This window comes from Perca flavescens, chromosome 6, assembly GCF_004354835.1.
Source record: "Perca flavescens isolate YP-PL-M2 chromosome 6, PFLA_1.0, whole genome shotgun sequence".
Taxonomy (NCBI): Eukaryota; Metazoa; Chordata; class Actinopteri; order Perciformes; family Percidae; genus Perca; species Perca flavescens.
In genome coordinates, this window is record NC_041336.1 from 21,782,464 (window position 1) to 21,802,163 (window position 19,700).

Here is a 19,700-nt window from a genome sequence, read left to right on the forward strand (position 1 = left end):
AGTGTGATTCAGTTTGGAGTACTGGTGGTTTGATTTAGCTTTTCTGCTGAATATATTTACCTTTTTTTCTTTTACTGGCAGTAAAGGATCTGAGAGGGGTCTCTGTACTCAACACAACCCCTCTCAAAGTTACCCCCCTTCTTACTTAACATCTGCAAGGTAAGGAAGAAGGGAGGGGGAGCGTGATTGGGGTTTGGGGTTAGCACAGTGAATACACATAAAGTGACAAAACAGTCTGCTGCACAGTGGTTCGTTTGCTCCCGGTGGAGTTACACAGGAATTTGGATCAATCATAACCTCATAAGGATAATTGCTCTTTATTAGCTCTAGAGAGCTAACAGACCTTGTCTTAATAAATCTGCTACACTTAGAGACATGCTGCATAAGATACTCAGTGCAATTATGTAATACATGTTGAGTTGTGGGTGATGCAGAGAGAGGTAATGGGAAAAAACGAGGGCTAGTGGGAGGGAGCCGTGCAGCAGGAGAAGGAGGGAGGCATGGGTGGAGAGGCCAGGAACAAGCAAGGGCTTATGTGCTTATATTATTCTAATCTCTAAGGCCAGGTCCAATGTAAGCAACGCGGGAGTACTGACCATTACTTCAATCACAGCCAGATCAATGCCTGCACTGTTTCAGCCGTGCCATTAGACATTTCATTACATTTGAATCAATAAAGGGTAAATAACTACGCAGACTTCAGCATCACACATGCTCATCTTGGGATTACTTTAGTGCACCAGTAGCCAACAGCAACAGCACAGTTGGTCTTCTTTGTACTGTAGCCTTCTCAAGGTAATCAATGGCTTGTCATGACTAAGCAGTGTAGACCTGTGCTTGTGATTATTAGAATCACAATCAATCAATAGTACTAGTTATTCCTCAATAAAATACAAATATTCTCTCAACAAAGACAGACAGTTGTGAGTGAATGATAGATTTACAAATTTGTTTTATATTTTTGATTTGTGAATTGCCACAAGAGATTTGCCATGAATACACTTATTCCACGAGTACACACTCACCTACTGTGACACACCAACTACGCTTGAGCATCAACTGTGAAATTGGCTGGGGAATTGTGAAATGTACTCGTACGACCAGGTGTATTTTGTTAGGTGTGCAGTAGCCTTAGTTGTTGAACGGGCTTCAGCCATTTTTCCAAAGGCCATCACAGGGTCAGCGGTTTGAGGGTGGTCTATGGTGTGGAAAGGACTAGAGTGAAGGCGGAGCTGTTCCTGGAGGCTGCCAGCAGATGGAGGCACTGATGGAGTGGGACCACCCACTCAGGCATCCACACTACACTGACAATTACTGTGTTTTTCATCTTAATATCAAGGTGACTTGGTATGTTATGTGTAAATAGGCTTTTTTCACATTTTGACATGTCACAGTTGGAAAAAAATAGATGCACATGGCACAATTTATGATGGCTGATTTCCATTAAGCTGCTTCAGTTTCAGGGTCCTGGTATTGTGCTGCTAGTACACTGTGAATCTGTCATGACTTAATGGGACACAGAGAAAAGCACAGAGCCATCGTTAATGTTATGAGCAACACGCTTTTCCTACTATGACAAGTCAAAATGTCTGTTGGGAAAAAGGCCTAGTGGTCCCAAATTCAAAGTTATAAACAGAAAAACAGTGCATGTCACAATAAAGGTGTGTCTGTGGTGTGCATGAATGCAAGGCTACTCATTTTGCAAAGAGGTGTATCTTGGTGTATCTTGTATAGGTAGTTTAGCTTGTGAATAGATGTGTGTGCATATATGTGCCTGTACTGTATATCAATGTGTAGCTGATTTTTATGTATATTTTGATCATGTCTGATTAACATGTTATGGGTTTGTGAATTGGATCATTTAGTTCTTAATTGTGTTGAATTTTTAGCTACTCATTATCTTAAGCAGTTTCTTTGGTATGACCAAAATGCATGTTTTTATCATTCCAGTATGTCTCTCTTCGTCACCTCTCTCCTCTACTTTCATCCACAAAATGATTTATCCATCACCGGCCAAGCTTCGACATAAATCCAATTGTAAATCAGGCATTATGTGAGAGAGAACGTTCATACACAACCCCCCTCAAGTACCATTCACTTTAAAAGCAAGCAGCAACCAGCGCCTGTGCTGTACCGTCTCATAGTGCTGACTGGCTCACTGTGCAACATCCGCTGTTCATTCAGACTGATCTCAATAAGTAGCATATGTATGACACACCAATTTGTATGTCATTTTGGCGCGTTATCAAGACGCATAATCGCTTTTTAGCGTGTTTATCAATGCCAGAGCACCCTAGGCCAAAGGTTAATGATCGATTTTATTATCGTTTCATCTGATCTGAGGCCGTATGTTTTGGACACTCGGGTGAAGAAATAATAAAATCATAAAATGCCTTTATAGCTTTAAAAAAAAAAAAAAAAAAAAAAAAAAAAAAAAAAACTAGGTCGAGCAGTATTTTCCCCAAGCACAAATGTGTGACATATATTTGTTAAGATCATGAAATAATTTGGCTGATCCGACCAGACCACGCTGGGAACACACACAGCAGTTACTTCAGCTGACAAAAAGTTTTCCCTGCTACATTTTCTTGATCACCATCTGGTGGTGAGTTGGGTCAGGGGGTGGGGGAAGACTCTGGACAGACCTGGTAAGCCCAAACGGGTAGTGCAGGTAAATTGGGAACGTCTGGAGGAGGCCCCTGTCCGACAGACTTTCAACTCACACCTCCGGCGGAGCTTTTCGTGCATCCCTGTGGAGGCTGGGGGCATTGAACCCGAGTGGACAATGTTCAAAGTTTCCCTTGCTGAAGCTGCGGCGAGGAGCTGTGGTCTTAGGGTCTTAGGTGCCTCAAGGGGCGGTAACCCACGAACACCGTGGTGGACACCGGTGGTCAGGAAAGCCGTCCGACTGAAGAAGGAGTCTTTCCGGGATATGTTATCCCAGAGGACTCCGGAGGCGGTTGCAGGGTACCGAAGGGCCCGAAGGGCTGCAGCCTCTGCCGTGAAAGAGGCAAAGCAGCGGGTGTGGAAGAAGTTTGGAGAAGACATGGAGAAGGACTTACGGTCGGCACCAAGGTGCTTCTGGAAAACTGTTCGCCACCTCAGGAGGGGGAAGCGGGGAACCATCCAAGCTGTGTACAGTAAGGATGGGACACTGTTGACCTCAACTGAGGAGGTAATAGGGCGGTGGAAGGAGCACTTTGAGAAACTCCTGAATCAGACTAATACTCCCTCTATGTTAGAGGCAGAGCTGGAGGATGATGGGGGATCATTGTCAATTTCCCAGGTGGAAGTCACTGATGTAGTCAAACAACTCCACAGTGGCAAAGCCCCTGGGATTGATGAGATCCGTCCAGAAATGCTCAAGGCTCTGGGTGTGGAGGGGCTGTCCTGGTTGACACGCCTCTTCAACATTGCGTGGAAGTCTGGGACAGTGCCAAAGGAGTGGCAGACCGGGGTGTGTTCCAATTACAGGGGTATCACACTTCTCAGCCTCCCTGTTAAAGTCTACTCCAAGGTGCTGGAAAGGAGGGTTCGGCCGATAGTCGAACCTCGGGTTGAAGAGGAACAACACGGATTCCGTCCTGGTCGTGGAACAACGGACCAGCTCTTCACTCTCGCAAGGATCCTGGAGGGAGCCTGGGAGTATGCCCAACCGGTCTACATGTGTTTTGTGGATCTGGAAAAGGCGTATGACCGGGTCCCCCGGGAGATACTGTGGGAGGTGCTGCGGGAGTATGGGATGAGGGGGTCTCTTCTTAGGGCCATCCAATCTCTGTACGACCAAAGTGAGAGCTGTGTCCGGGTTCTCGGCAGTAAGTCGGACTCGTTTCAGGTGAGGGTTGGCCTCCGCCAGGGCTGCGCTTTGTCACCAATCCTGTTTGTAACATTTATGGACAGGATATCAAGGCGTAGTCGGGGTGGGGAGGGGTTGCGGTTTGGTGGACTGGGGATCTCATCGCTGCTCTTTGCAGATGATGTGGTCCTGATGGCATCATCAGCCTGTGACCTTCAGCACTCACTGGATCGGTTCGCAGCCGAGTGTGAAGCAGTTGGGATGAGGAGCCTACTCCAGGTAGGGAATGAGTCCTTACCCCAAGTGAAGAAGTTCAAGTACCTTGGGGTTTTGTTCGCGAGTGAGAGGACAATGGAGCGGGAGATTGGTCGGAGAATCGGTGCAGCGGGTGTGGTATTACATTCAATCTATCGCACCGTTGTGACAAAAAGAGAGCTGAGCCAGAAGGCAAAGCTCTCGATCTACCGGTCAGTTTTCGTTCCTACCCTCCCCTATGGTCATGAAGGCTGGGTCATGACCGAAAGAACGAGATCCAGGGTACAAGCGGCCGAAATGGGTTTCATCAGGAGGGTAGCTGGCGTCTCCCTTAGAGATAGGGTGAAAAGCTCAGTCATCCGTGAGGAGCTCGGAGTAGAGCCGCTGCTCCTTCGCGTCGAAAGGAGCCAGTTGAGGTGGTTCGGGCATCTGGTAAGGATGCCCCTGGGCGCCTCCCTAGGGAGGTGTTCCAGGCACGTCCAGCTGGGAGGAGGCCTCGGGAAGACCCAGGACTAGGTGGAGGGATTATATCTGCAACCTGGCCTGGGAACGCCGGGATCCCCAGTCGGAGCTGGTTAATGTTGCTCGGGAAAGGGAAGTTTGGGGTCCCCTGCTGGAGCTGCTCCCCCCGCGACCCGATACCGGATAAGCGGACGAAGATGGATGGATGGATGGATCAATGCCATTTGGCCTCCACTGACTTACATTACCTTGCGATTGCGTGTCAATTTACACCAAATTCTCCTGAGAAAAGAAAAGTTTTTTTTTTTCCAGCGAAATTTCCCACGTTTTTAAACTAATGTTTCAATGGGAAGCATGTTTCGTAATAAGAAGATGACGTAGCATTAAGAGCGACTACGGTCGCGAGTAGGGAGGATGGTTGGGGTGGTGGATGGGTCAAACAACACAGGACTTTCACCCAGGAGACCGGGGATCGTGTCCCCCGTGTCAGGTTTCCTGAACCCAACCGTCGCTTTCTTCTTTTCCTAAACCCAACCCGTCCGCTGTATACGGTGTAGACATACACGCGGATAGCTCAAAATGCGTACAGATAACATGCCACTTGGCTTTAGAAAGTGGCGTGTATATTTACACGAAGTCATGATGTCACGTTGGTTCATTTGACATTTCCAAATACCTGGAATAACCATAATAACTACATTATTCATCAATGTATTGTCTACTACATTGCAATGCTGCAGTGATGCACTGTAGGTTAGTTGTCTTTCAGTATCAGAACATGGTGTACTTGCCAAGAGAAACGTGCCAACTCAACACATTTGCAACTAAAATATCTACTGGTAAATATGTTTTTTTTACTGTGAGGGTTCTTACATACCCACACTGTAACATATATAGAGCGAGTACATGTAACAGTAATAGAATATGAGAGACAGATTTCTTCAGCATTGGTCACAGCTGTCATGCAAAATGGTTTTGCATGATTACTGTCTTAGTGACTAAATAATTTGATGGCAAAAATATATTTCATCATATATAGATTAGGCAATACCATAACCACACATTAGACTCATGCAGGATGAGTGACCATTAGTACATTGTAGCATCTACAATGTATTTATCTCACTCAGCACTTTGTATTCTCAAAGACATGGGCAAGACACATATTAGTGTTGTTAGAAGTTGCTGCAACAGAATGTTTTTGTCACTTTTCTTGGATATTACATTTTAACTGTTAGTTTTTGGTGTGTAGAGGTTTATTAGAGCGGATTTTCTTTTTTGGAACTATGGCTTGTATTGGGTGAATACATTGAAATTGCAGTCTGTTGTGTCTGTTTATATGACTACACAGGAAAATTCAAAAAAAAATTCAAAAAATTTGTAATCATGTTTGATGTCAGAGTATCTTACATTATGTTCAGTTTGATATGTCAGCTCTGTAAAAAAAATTTCACGATACCATTTGTTTTCATGTCTTGCACTGGTGCTTAAGGAAAATTGGATTAAGAAAGAAAACAGATATGTGTAGTCACATAAAAAAAACGTATCTTAGAAATATTTATATATGCTCTTATGTTTGGATATATAAAAAAGCTCCAATGATATAAACTTTAGTTTTTGCTCTTCTGTAAAATGTCACTTATGCACTGTTTGCTCCAGACCCTTGATATACTTGTCTTCATGTGGTCAACAAAAGGTGGGATGGTGGGATGGTGGGTGGCCATTTGGTCAGAGATTTAGAGCCTTCACAGACCATTCCTTAAATCTGGTGGATACCTGGGTCACTTACATAACTCCCACGTAGTTACATCTCATCACTTGCAACAAACAGCCAATTCATATAGGGAGAGGTTCCTTTCCCCCACAGACTTCACTGAATACCTGCAGTGTTATGCTATGTATTCCAGCTGAATCATGATTCTCAGAGCAGGGCTTTATTCAATCAAAGCGTCTAGGTGTTCGCGATGTTGGGCATAAGTCAAGTTGCATACAGTACAGCAGACACTGGAATAACTGTCATCAGCCATGCAAAGCTGAAACATGCATGCTATTTTTGTGTTACAGTACATGAAAGAACAAAATAAAATGTCCAGGCATGTGCTGTACACAGTTTCAGAGCAAAACTGCAATTTCAGCATTTTCACTAAAAGTCTGATTACATTATATATTAAATAACACAATGTTGCACTCAAAGTGATTTATGATTCATGTTAACCAAAAATCATTGAATCACTGAAGTTAAATTGTTTAATCTAGCAGGAAAATGTATAGAAACATTACAAAATGCAAGAGGGTATTTGATCATATTTGATGCACATATCTGTAAAAAAGGTTTTTTAAAAAGCCACTCTTTTTTAAGTCCAATACAAATATTTTCTATGGTGGTTGAGAGAGTGGGACCACTAGGCGTGGAGGAAAGGGGAGAGGGGGTCCTTAAGTAGGAGCAGACTTTATCACTCTCCTCCTTTCTAGTGGTGGTCCTTTCTCTCACTTCTTTCCTCCCAGATCACATCCAGCAAGTCTGTGTGAGCTTTTCCAGTCAGATGGAGGGAGCAACACAAAGGAAGAGATAAAGCCAAGAGCTAAGTCATTATTCTGGTAAGTTCATTTTTGTTAATATTATCATATCAGAGTGGTAACTGCTGTCATTTGAATGAATGGATTCATATCCTCCACTTTGATGTATGATATTTCTTCACATCAAAATGCCTTTATAGTGTAGCTTAATTTATTATTTGTGAGGATAGGCCATATTCATTTTTAGTGTTCACACATAATGTGGCATAGTTATACCTATTTTTATTTACCTTTCATTATATCAAAATGAATACTGTGCTAGTATGACAATTTATATTTTATTTAAGTAAAAAAGTGCCTATTAATTCAGTTAATACTGCCAATTAGGCAGTTAATTCATTTACTCCAATGCTACATTTAAAAATGGCTTGCTGTGTAGCAAAGCATCCTAATTTGTTTACATGCTGCATGATTTATTTGATTTTCTGCAGTTGTAAAGCCAAGGCTGGTCATATTTCTTTTAGTGGTTTTCTGAGTTGTGGCAGTAGCGGATTATGTAACTTTCTGTATAGTGAAAGACGTACAGTGTCCAACAGTTCTATACAGTGACTCTCTGTTACCTCTCTGCATAGTCTCTACCAAGTCACCTTCTTCCTTCCTGTTCAAAATCAGCTAATTTAGATTTCTATTTGGTTTGGCAAGCCATTGAATTACCTAGTATGGCTGATTCAAACACTGTTTCAATTATTTAACCTATATAAAGTTTTTTCTTCACTTGTAACAGTAGACAGTTTAAAAAAAGAGTTTATAATATAATTTTTCATGAACATTTTGTTTAGTTTGATATGTCAATTTTGTACTTTTTATTTCATGATACCATTTGTTTCCAACATCTTGCACTGGTGCTCTGGGAAAATTGGATTAAGAAAGTTCAAGAAACAGATGTGTAGTCACATGCAAAAACGTATCTTAGAAATATTTATATATGCTCTTATGCATCAGTCCATTGTGCATAATTTTGCTTAGTGAACCTTCTCAAATGTCAAATCACAGCATATAACCTTAAGAGAACCTGTAGCCTAGAAATTCGACAAGACAATATTCTAAAAGGTTAACAAAATGAGTTTTTAAAACAGAATGGAAAAAGTAAGTATTGCTGTACCTTGCTTTAGATATTGTTGTCAGGTTACTTTTTGAGCAAGGCACAAAACCTGAAATTGCTCTAAATGTAGCGTCTTAATAGTCAGTAGAAGGTTGTACAATAGAGCATCAAAGTGTGAATAGGAACTCTGTGAATGTTAGGCTGGCTGAAAAATTGTATGTATGCTCAGCAAAGCCTTTCTTGGGATAAAAAAAAAAGTTGTAAAATGAATTGGCATTAAATGTCATGCATTAAACTAAGTTATAACTCAGCTTTTTCATTTTCTTTCATTTCTAGGAGAGACCTAACATACTCCCCTTTGCAAGTGGTCACAGAAATAAAGAGGAAATAGTTCATAATTTGACAGTAACATTCAGACAGATCCAAAGGCAATACCATCTCTGGCTACTGCTGCTGGCTCAAAATGCTGTTTATTCTAGGACTTCTCCTCCTTCTCACCCCATGTCCCTCCTTTCAATCCCCAACCAATGAGAGGAGAAACTCCACAGGAAGCGACGCCACCAAACCGAATCCCGTTTTCACCCTGTCAAAACCAAAAACCACTGCTACTCTCGCCAAACAGACCGTTCGCCCAACCCTAAAGCCAAACACAGTCAATCAGACCGTTTTCTCCACTCTGGCAGTAAAGGCTTCTACAGTTAGTGAAGTCAAGGCTACTAAAGACAAGCCTGCCCTCACTGTAGCTCAAAATGTTCAGTCAACATCCCCAAAGTCTGCTCCCACCAGTGGCGCTAAAACCATCAAAAACAAGCCCACAGCCTCCGTCAATCAGACTGTTGTAGCTAAATCCCCCTCCACCAAAGACAAGGCTGCCCCCACAGTAGTTCAAACTGCTCTGTCAACACCAGCAAAGGCTGCTTCAGCCGGAGGCTCTGCAGCCGACAAAGAGAAGGTCACGTCCTCTCCCAATCAGAGCGCTGTAATCAAAGCTCCCACCGCCACCACCACAAAAGAAAAGCCTGCCCTTGCACAACCAATCAAGGTGGTTATCAGCGATGGCTGTGACTCTAGCAATTCCAATGAGCAGGAGCTTAAGCTGAAGCCTGGCGCTCCTCTGGTGATGACGCATAAGATCAGCTTGTTGCCTGGTGGCTGCACCGGGGGATGTGAAGCTGAGATGTCTGCATTGAAAGGACGCGTGGCCCGACTGGAAAGAGAGATGTCCTCTATTAAAGAAAAATGTATGTATTCTGTCATATTCACCAGATTATTATATTTGACACAACTCAATTAGAGATGTGGATTTAGGAATGTTGGTTATTCTTCTTGCTACCCAGGTCCATGTTCTGCAAATTGTCCAAATGACTGTAGTGGCAATGGGGAATGTGAGAAGGGAAAATGTATCTGCCAACAGGGATTCATGGGTCCAGACTGCAGTAAGTGTGCGCAAGGAGCTGAGTGTAATAAAAGTAAGTGAGAGTCTGCATTATTTGGATATGGTAGCATTGGAGACACATATTTTCGCACATTCATGCTTTGCTTGTAACCTCTACTCTGCAAATTTCAGAAGCCGCCAAGGGAAAAGTCAAGGTAGCCGTGGAAACAGTTACCCTGCAGGTGAACAAAGACAAGGAAAATATGCAGGAGAAAACCACCAGAGTAGAGCACACACTCTTCCAGAAGAAAGAGCAGAAGAAGGGGTCTGAAGCCAAAGAGACTGACACTAAACCCAAAGTGGCTACTAATGCTAAAGCAGGTCTTGTTAAAACACAAGCAAAACAAGAAGCCTCAGTAAAAAAAAGCACTATTAAAGACTCTTCAAGTACCACAAAGACCAGTCGCCCAACTGTTGGTCAAGTTCTCTTGAAACATGAGGGAAGAAAGCAGGAAGAGGCCCGCAAAGGCAAAACAACAGTCCTGATCTCAAAGCTTAAGGAAGGAACTGTCAGTAGAACACATCCTAAATCTGACCAACTCAAAGATGAACCTCAAACCAATGTAACCCACAGTAATGTGAAGAAATCTAATGGCACGGCTAAAATTGTGACCATTCTGACCAAGGTTGCGGGAATAAACAAAACCAGAACAGGGAAGGAGACATTGGAGCAGTCCACACTTACTGACAAGAATGTTACTCAATCATCTAGACATAAACGCATCAAGAAGGTCAAAGTAGACACTACAGATGTGCAATCTGTTGACAACAAAAACACTGAAGCTGGCAAAATTGGAAAAGAGAAGGTTACACAGAAGAGTCAGTATCTAGTTAATTCAACCGTTGCAGCAACGTCGGACGAGACTCGAGCTCTGCTGAATAAAACAACTATCCATAGCTCTGGGAGCCCAAAGAGGACGGGAGGATCTGGATTAGGTTCTGTAAAGGTTGTGAATGTCTCCTCCTACAGCTTCACTGTCACATGGTCAGCGCCGCAAGGGATGTTTAAGAACTTCACAGTGATCAGAAGAGAACCCCGGAAGGAGGGTGACGAAGACGACCACGAGGAGTTTGAAGAGGAAGCTCTTGAAGGAGACAAGGCCACCGCAGCTAAGAATGCAACTGAAGTCCAGGTACAGAGCAAGAGCACAAACACAACTGCCGCCTCCGGTAAAGCTGTTGGATCTCGGGGCAAATCAGAAACAAAGAGGATCTCTATGGTGGTCCCTGGCAGCGTACGCTCTGTGGAGTTCAGTAACCTTCGGGCAAACACAGGCTATGTCCTGCATGTGTATGGCACTGCAGCTGAGAGGAGATCAAAGATTCATAGAGCAACTGCAGTTACAGGTTAATACAGTTGTACTACATTTTTCATTGAAGCATAACTCTTCCACTTCTACCAGGGACAGGATCAGTAGCCTACTGGTAGCAGCAAAATGTGAATAAAATGACCCTTGTTTTCTTTCACCAGGTCCTGAGCCAGCCACAGAGATGGTTTTCAGCAATGTAACAGAGTCTTCTTTCACTGTTTCTTGGTCCAAACCAAAGACCGCATTCTCAGGCTTCAGGGTCAAGTACACCAACATCGTCACAGGTTTGTCAAAGGCCTGCCTTTATACTGCAGCTCAGGTCAAAATCCCATTGCTAAGTATCTATATGCCATTGGTTTTTTTTTAGTGTTAATTGTTTCAGTGTGATATTTGTGATGTATCATCCTATTAGGGGAGAGCCGTTTTGTGACCGTGGAGTCTCAGCAATCTCATGTGGTTCTGTCCAAGCTCTCTGCTGGATCCACCTACATTATCACTCTAACTTCTACACAAGGCAGAGCCCAGAGTGACACTCTCACATCTCTTATCACCACAGGTACACAGTTAGATAAGCTTACTGTTATGTACAGCAAATTCTTTGTCTTAACATGTAAAACAAAACACCAATAAACACACGGATTGTCTCCTGATTGCAGTGCCCGCCCCTCCAACACATCTGCAAGTTGTCAATGTGACAGATACCAGAGCTGTGCTGCAATGGACACCCAGTCTGGGGAAAGTAGACCGCTTCATCATCAGCTATGAGTCCTCCAAGAGTGAGTGTGGCAACTTTACCCCAGTGACGGGCAACCTCTAGCTCACCCGGTAGAGAGTGTGCCCCATGTAGGCCTTGGCAGCGGCTCGAGTTTGAATCTGACCTCCGGCCCTTTGCTGTGTGTCACATCCCCACCTGGGCCCCCTCTTTCATCTCTATCTGCACTAATAAAATGGAAAATGCCCAAAAAATATTCTTAAAATGCAAAAATACCTTTACCCCATGACTAAGCTATGTGCTATAAATTATCCTTCTTGCCACAGCTCCTAATGTGACAGTGACAGTGATGCTGTCTGGAAACTCAGTAGAGCACCAGCTGAGAGGCCTGCAGAGAGGCACCCTGTACACAGTCAAAGTCCTGAGCCAGAAGGACAGTCTGCAGAGCATGGCCATCTCAACTACATTTTCTACTGCTAATGGTGAGAAGAGAGGGGGGAAAGGAAGTTAGATGAGGTTTGTTTACTTGCTAAAGTAGACAGACAGAGCTTGTGTGTTAAACGTGCGTGAACTAAATATAACTTTGTCTCTCTCAGTGGTTAAAGCCAGCGAGGTGGGTACTCGCTCTGCAGTGATAGCATGGAAAACTACCATTGTTTATAACAGCTACAGACTGATCTACCACGTGGCAGGAGAAGAGACAAAGGTGAATAATATTCCTCATCATTGGCACATACGTACAGTACAAAGAGAGCTCCAACAATTGCCTAACTTTGTGTGCTTGTCTGTGTAAACACTAGGAGGTGATCCTGGACCAATCCATCACAGAGTATAAGCTGACAGGGCTGTTGCCAATGTCACGTTATATTGTTCTGGTTCAAGGCGAGAGAGACGGGCAATACACGTCTGTTGTCACCACAGAATTCATCACAGGTGATGTATTCTTTGTAATGAGGTCCCTGCTCATTTATCTGTCCTACAGATACTTTTTAACAACTAAATTATTCTTTCTTTTTTTTATCTCTAAGGCCAACTGCGTTTCCCCTTCCCTACCGAGTGCTCTCAGGAGCTGCTGAACGGAGCTCTGCAGTCAGGAGAGGTGGATATCTACCCACAGGGAAAAGAGGGGGGAGCAGCCAGAGTCTACTGTGACATGGAGACGGATGGAGGTGGCTGGACGGTGAGACAAACTGCTGTCATCTGAAAACCTTGCACTGAAAAAAATGAATTATTGGGTTAATTTAATAGGCAACAATCTGTTGTGTGTTTTTAGGTGTTCCAGAGGAGGATGAACGGAAAGACAGATTTCTACAGAACCTGGAGTGAATACAGCGCCGGCTTTGGAAACCTCAGCGAAGATTTCTGGCTCGGTACAGTTGAAGCATTCTTATTATCATCACATATGCATACAAATATAAATAATTTGCTCAACTGTTCACTCTGCATCTCCATCATCTATTAGGAAATGAGCTTCTTCACAACCTGACTAGTGCCGGCCCTGTGAGTCTGAGAGTGGATATGCGATCTGGAAACGACACCGCTTACGCTCACTACACCAACTTCTCCATTGATTCAGTGGACAAGCACTATACTCTCACAGTGTCTGGCTTCACTGGAACTGCAGGTGAAAACTTTACTGAGCATGTGCAGTGTATACTATATTATATTGCAAATGCCTGACAATTTATACCTCAATGTCACTATTTCTCTGTCAGGCGACTCGATGAGGTACCATAATGGACGCCCATTCTCAACCCGGGACAAGGACTCTGATCCTTTGGGGATCCACTGTGCCAAGGCTTACATGGGAGGCTGGTGGTACAAGAACTGCTACAAGACCAACCTCAACGGTCTTTATGGCATCAACAGTAATAATCAGGTACAATTCCACTATCTACCTGGACAAATGAGCATTAAACACTTTATCTTCTATGATACAGCACGCTAACCAAATATCATCACTTTTACGTTTCTGTTCCGATAGGGAATAGTCTGGATAGACTGGAAAGGTAAAGACTCCTCCATTCCCTTTGCTGAGATGAAGTTCAGACCGTCCAGGTTCTCTCCTGCAACTCACGGCTAACGATACATCAGTCGTCATACATCTGGCAGAGATTTAAAGTTCCAGAAATCCAGAAGACAGAGGATCTCACAGTTGCTGCATGTCACTTTTTCCAACTGAAATTGCATGTACAGTGGTTTTGATAGCTCTTAACAGCTATCAGCACTTTTAATTCAATGTGCAACTTATTTTTCCTGATCTGTTTTTTTCTGGAAATATACCAAAAGAGGGGAGAAATGTTTTATTGCAACTTTTTTGTATCCTGTCCTACTGTTCTGCCTGACCTGTCCATTTCAACAGTTGACTCTAATACCTTTTTGGGCACCATCATGGTATGCCACCACACTACTACTGTAATTGAATATGCACTGTCTCACTCCATTGGAATAAATGTGGCTAATGTGAGTCTGAAGTGTGTGTTTTTTGGGGGTTTTGTAACAGTGAATTAAAACACCCAAAGCCTTTGATGGAACACAGTTTCTTCATTCCCTGCGCTACAAGATAAACAAATGCCAGCATGACTGACTGTGTGTGTTATCATACCCTTCAGCAAGTCCTGGGCATGTTTATCACTCTGTCTGTTGTTACACAAGTTGCATTCATCTCATTATCAGATATGTTGACCTACAAAATGTTTAGATGTCCTTGATTTTAGTGAAAACACCAACATTGTATCAAGCGGATGGGCTAAGAGACTGATTAGGAGACTATAAATGGCGCAAGCAGTATGCTGACCACCTTTCAGAAGGTGGACACCAGCAAGAAGACACAAAATGGCAACAGGAATATCAGTGATCACTGTGGGAGCTGTGTTCCTAGTTGTGCTGCTGCTGATGGTACTGATTTGCATTTCTGGTCAGAGAGACAAATCTGTGCAGAAGGACTGCAAGGGAAGTAAGTCTACAGGTAAATATATGCTGGTTGTAATGAAAATTTGTGATTACTGAATGGGACATTACTTGATCTAATGGATTTCTATTAATAGTGTTCATTCTCTCCATTTTACCTTTGTCTTTCTTAACTCCTTCATCCAGTAGTTGAATCTGGACTGCTGCAGTATCTCTATCAGTTCCTTCCCCGCTCCTCCTCTCCTTCCCTCCCAGGTCCTCCCAGCTTCTTCCTCATAGGCAATATGATGGAGCTGACACATGATCATCTGCCAATTCACCTGACCAATCTGGCACAGCGGTATGGAAACATCTACCGCCTGAAATGTGGAAAAACAAGTAATCATCCCATTTCAGATTTATGGATTTTGTATCATATCCCGTGCTGACAAGCAGCATTTCAAAAGAAATTTTTTTGTAGACAGTACAAAACTCTGTTGTTGTGTTTTCAGCCATGGTGGTACTTAATAGTAGTGAATTCATCAGAGAAGCACTGGTGAAAAAATGGTCAGACTTTGCTGGGAGACCAGTTTCATACACAGGTAAACAAGACAAACTTCTTTTTGCAACAATAGTATGCATAATTATTGTATGTCTTTATGACCGCTCCTGACTTGCATCAGGTGATATTGTGTCTGGGGGAGGGCACACCATCTCTCTGGGGGACTATAATGAGGAGTGGAGGGCACATCGTCGTCTCGTCCACAGTGCTTTGCAGCGTTGCTGCCAGAAATCATTGCATGATGTGATTGAGAGACAGGCACTGCATCTGAGAGAGGTACAGCACACAAGAGAACCAACTGTACACCGGTGGATTATATAGTGCCTTATCTTAAAAACATAATGGCCTATAATGTGATAGCAGAGATCCAGACAGCAATAGTTCAGGAGTGGTCACACAAAAAGATAAAGCATGGTTTGTTCACCATTTCAGGTTTTGATGGACTATCAAGGCAGTGCTGTAGATCTTTCGGAGGATTTCACAGTGGCAGCCAGTAATGTCATTACCACTTTGGCTTTTGGAAAAGAAGTAAGTAGCCTTCCTCCCACAGCTCAGTTTGTACCTCAGAGTGTCGGAGATGGATTGCAAAATCTGCTTTTCATCAATAAACAACTGTGGTAGGCCAGTGCTTGGTCGCTGGTTTATGTTGGAAACAAGGTCACCACAGCAGGTAAATTGATAAGATATGTTAAAATATAAATATGTTTTCTAGTACGATAAGAGTTCTTTGGAGTTGCAGCAGTTGCACAGCTGTCTAAATGAAATCGTTGCTCTGTGGGGCTCCTCCTGGATTTCTGCTCTGGACTCCTTCCCACTGCTCAGAGTCAGTAAATATTCACTATCTCCAGCATAGATCACAGGAAAGACTAACAAACATCTTATGAAAGAGATTTCAAACATGATGTGTCATTTCCTCTCTCAAAGAAATTACCCAATCCTGTGTTTGCACGTCTCCTGAAAGAGGTGGCCAAGAGAGATGAAATAATAAGAAAACATCTCAACAATTACAAGGTTAGTGAAAAAGGTTGAAAAGCACAGATATGTACAAAGGGAGGTCTTATTATGCTAAACTGCTGAGATCACAGGCAAAAAAGAAACTAGACTTGGTGTGAAATGTAAAAATCTCACAAGGCAAATCAAGCAGCCACGATCATAAATTGTTATTGTTTTCAACCAAAGACTGATAGGAAAAACAATTTATTCTGCTTAGATATGTATGTATAGAGCTGAGGAGAGAGCAAACATGAGAAATCATCTCAAATACATTCACAGCAGACAACTTTTCAAATCCAAGTTCATTTTCTTTATGTATGCACCCAGAATCGGTGGTAAATCCCAGCTGTGTTATTTCCTACTATGTTGATTTTAATCAGCTGTTGCTTTGTTGTCTGTGCAGTCACAATACAAAAAACATGAGGATGCCATCACAGGATCTCTCCTCCAGGGCCTTGACAAACATCGGAACACAGAACATGGAGTGGTAAGTACTGTACATAGAACAGTAAATGCCAAGGGAGATCCATTTGAAATGTATCAACCTAATTTCATTCAAGATTGTAAATTTAGTATAATGTAAATAGTACTGGTGTACTAAATGACATGTCTTCAGCTCCTGACAGATATTCATGTTCACATGGCCACTGTGGACCTTCTCATCGGGGGAACTGAGACCACTGCAGCCTGGCTGAACTGGACTGTGGCCTTCCTCTTGCACAGACCAGAGGCAGGGCATATCATTTCCATAAAACACTATAGTCACACACCCTGACGTTTATCAGTGTCTCACTTCTCCCTTCCTTTAATCTTCAGGTGCAGACCAAAGTGTATGTGGAGCTGTGTACAGTACTAGAGGGACGATACCCCAAGTACAGTGACAGACATAGACTTCCTGTTCTGTGCTCTCTGATCAATGAGGTGCTCAGACTCAGGCCAGTTGCCCCGTTGGCGGTGCCACACAGGGCCATCAGAGACAGCAGGTCAGCTGAGTGACAACATGCAGCAATAAAGAAAGAGTGTAAAGGACGAGATTAGTGACCATTGAGATATTTAACTACGTAACAATGTTAAGTCCATGGTGCTTGTGCATAAGAAAATGCTTGATTCCTACAAACCAACATAATAACTAGAAAGCACCAAATGTGTCTAAATGTGTTGATTTCATGTAGAAGATGTGCAGAAGTGTTTATCTACACCCAGATCTGCAACAAAATACTATATAGTGGTTATATAAGTTAGGGGCCATGCAATTAATCACATTTTTAATTACGATTTCGGCTCCTAACAATCACAAAAGCAGAGTTATCAAGAAAAATTATTATTTTGCACATTATGTTTTGCAAGTAAACTCTTATTTTGTCTTGTGTTCTGAAAAAACACAACAAAAAAGTAATAAGGAAAATTTCACAGTTCAAGTTCAGTGTTTTCACTGTTGACTAGTTTAACTGTTTTTTCAATTCAGTAATTGCAACATCTTTCCAAAAGTCAATGAGTAATTGTGTTAAATAATCATGATTTTAATATTGACCAAAATAATCGTGATAATGATTTTTTCCATAATCGAGCAGCACTAATACAAGTTCAGTTGCTATATTAAAATACAGTACCGTATTTTCTGCACTATAAGGCGCACTTAAAAGCCTTTAATTTTCTCTAAAAACGACAGTGCGCCTTATAATCCGGAGCGCCTTATATATGGATCAACCTCTCAAGGATCACTGTCACGTTGACGGGACACAGCGTCGCTGTAACCTCGATTAAACTTCCACTCATTCGCGTTTTTATAACTTTAAAGCATTAAATCTTCAAAATATACAGCCATGCGACACACCAATTGAAAGCTTAGCCTCTAATGATTAATTTAAGCCCACATACAAAGCATAAGATGATTTAGAGCAGTTACACAACTGTTACAAAGTAACAGAAAATAAAACAATTCAGGACCACTTAGATTTAAATGCTATAAGACCCGACTATCTTTTTAGCCAATGAGCAGACAATTCGATTGATATGCAATATGGGCATGACATTCATTAACATTAACAACGTTACCATGGGAGTGAACGGAGTTGTCAGAACGCTTAATAAAGTTTGACTTTGTCTGACTGTTCTGTTGACATTCCCTTTAGCACAGCTCCATCTAGTGGATGTATAACGCAACCCCAGTCAAACGTTTGACTGCAGTATCTTCTATTCTATGCGCCTTATAATCCGTTGCGCCCTATATATGAAAAAAGTTCTAAAATAGGCCGTTAATTGAAGGTGCGCCTTATAATACGGTGCGCCTTATAGTGCGGAAAATACGGTACATGGGTTCTGTTGGTTATTAGTCAGCATGTCTACACTAAGACCACTAGTATGGATGTACACACATTTTGTGTTGTTCTGCTTCGGACATTTTAAACAAATGTATAACCCCTCGCATGTTTAGTATTGCAGGTTACTCCATCCCTAAGAACACAGTCATCATTCCTAATCTTTTTGGAGCTCACCATGATCCTGCAGTTTGGACTGACCCATACAGCTTCAAACCAGGTATTGGTAGTCTACTGCATTCTTTTCACTTGGCTCAGCAGATCTCAAATAAAGTAGCTACTCCCTCTCTCTTTCAGAGCGCTTTCTGGAAGGAGGAGGGGGCTCCACCCGTGCCTTGATCCCTTTTGGAGGGGGGGCTCGGCTCTGCCTGGGGGAGTCTGTCGCCAAAATGGAGCTCTTTATGTTCACTGCCTATTTGCTGAGAGATTTCCAGTTCATCTCTCCTCCTGAGAGCGAGGCCTCTCTGCCCGACCTGAGAGGAGTTGCTAGTGTTGTACTCAAGGTCAAGTCCTACACAGTTATAGCATGTCCAAGACCTGAGTCCAATCCCTGAACTACGGCGGGTGTACTGCTTACACGTTGCTTAAACGTAGTGCATTTGTGTGCAAACAATGATTTCTTTTTTTTTTTTTACTTTGACATGTAAAAAATATATTTACAGAACCTTTGTGTGTATGTTTCTCATCAATACTTCTATTTGGCTGTAGTTGGATATCCTGATTAAAAAGATGTCTAAACCCAGGCCAGACCTAAAGGAGTTGTGTCATCTCTAGTGTATAAAAGCTATAAAATATGGGTGGGACCTGGTGAAGTGAAAAACTGACCTTAGAAAACCAACTTTTGCTGATATCTTTGGACTGGAGAAGCGCATGTATTTCAAATTTCCCACAATCAAAGATGATTACAAGAGTGATCAATCAGGTGATCATATGGAAACAAGAAGTGAGTAGCCATCAGAAGGAAAGTTTAAACAAATAAACACTGGTCAGCTGGAGCTTATGTGAATCAAAATTTGGGGTTTGTACAAGTTACTGTACACTAAAACTGTTCAAATTGTTATTTTACAAGAAGAATTTCTGTCATGGAGTCTGACAGCACCCCCTAGTGGACATACACTGAACATGCTGGGAAAAGTTCAGCAGACCTACCTAGTTATCACTCCTCATCTCTGGTTAGAGGCCCTTCTTGTAAAAGTGTTTGCATGTACACTACCAGTCAAAAGTTTGGGGTCACTTCGAAATTTCCATTCCACTCCATTATAGACAGAATACCAGCTGAGATCAGACGCATTGTTTTTTTTAACCAGGGCAGCAGTTTTCAGATTGCATTATGTGTTTACATAATTGCA

The 19,700-nt window shown here is 42.5% G+C and overlaps 2 protein-coding genes across 3 annotated transcripts; both read left to right on the top strand.

Moving 5' to 3' along the window:
• Positions 1-9,252: 9,252 nt before the first annotated feature.
• tnxba (tenascin XBa) lies at positions 9,253-13,672 on the top strand. The gene is made up of 14 exons (XM_028580784.1): positions 9,253-9,373; positions 9,470-9,601; positions 9,700-10,914; positions 11,039-11,161; positions 11,290-11,433; positions 11,534-11,653; positions 11,916-12,071; positions 12,186-12,295; positions 12,390-12,522; positions 12,618-12,769; positions 12,863-12,959; positions 13,052-13,213; positions 13,305-13,468; positions 13,574-13,672. Exons 1-14 carry the CDS (start codon positions 9,253-9,255, stop codon positions 13,670-13,672), a joined length of 2,928 nt encoding a protein of 975 aa, XP_028436585.1.
• A 740-nt stretch (positions 13,673-14,412) lies between these two features.
• On the top strand, positions 14,413-19,094 carry cyp21a2 (cytochrome P450, family 21, subfamily A, polypeptide 2). 2 transcript variants are annotated; one of them, XM_028581184.1, is made up of 12 exons: positions 14,413-14,557; positions 14,686-14,877; positions 14,991-15,080; positions 15,162-15,316; positions 15,473-15,568; positions 15,753-15,863; positions 15,965-16,051; positions 16,437-16,520; positions 16,650-16,763; positions 16,850-17,016; positions 18,468-18,571; positions 18,649-19,094. In XM_028581184.1, the coding sequence occupies exons 1-12, from the start codon at positions 14,425-14,427 to the stop codon at positions 18,903-18,905; spliced, it is 1,590 nt and encodes a 529-aa protein (XP_028436985.1). In that variant the 5' UTR covers positions 14,413-14,424; the 3' UTR covers positions 18,906-19,094. The 2 variants fall into 2 exon arrangements, with proteins under 2 accessions (XP_028436985.1, XP_028436986.1); XM_028581185.1 differs by having other exon boundaries at positions 14,413-14,545.
• The last annotated feature ends 606 nt before the right edge of the window (positions 19,095-19,700 follow it).

What these genes read in the sequence shown, in the direction of transcription:
- tnxba (XM_028580784.1), top strand. Translation starts at nt 9,253, where the DNA reads ATGACGCATAAGATCAGCTTGTTGCCTGGTGGCTGCACCGGGGGATGT. An exon ending in CACCACAGAATTCATCACAG is followed by an intron (nt 12,523 to 12,617) that starts GTGATGTATTCT and finishes TTTATCTCTAAG; the next exon opens with GCCAACTGCGTTTCCCCTTC. An exon ending in GCATCAACAGTAATAATCAG is followed by an intron (nt 13,469 to 13,573) that starts GTACAATTCCAC and finishes CTGTTCCGATAG; the next exon opens with GGAATAGTCTGGATAGACTG.
- cyp21a2 (XM_028581184.1), top strand. Translation starts at nt 14,425, where the DNA reads ATGGCAACAGGAATATCAGTGATCACTGTGGGAGCTGTGTTCCTAGTT. An exon ending in CTTTGGCTTTTGGAAAAGAA is followed by an intron (nt 15,569 to 15,752) that starts GTAAGTAGCCTT and finishes TATGTTTTCTAG; the next exon opens with TACGATAAGAGTTCTTTGGA. An exon ending in TCCTCTTGCACAGACCAGAG is followed by an intron (nt 16,764 to 16,849) that starts GCAGGGCATATC and finishes TTTAATCTTCAG; the next exon opens with GTGCAGACCAAAGTGTATGT.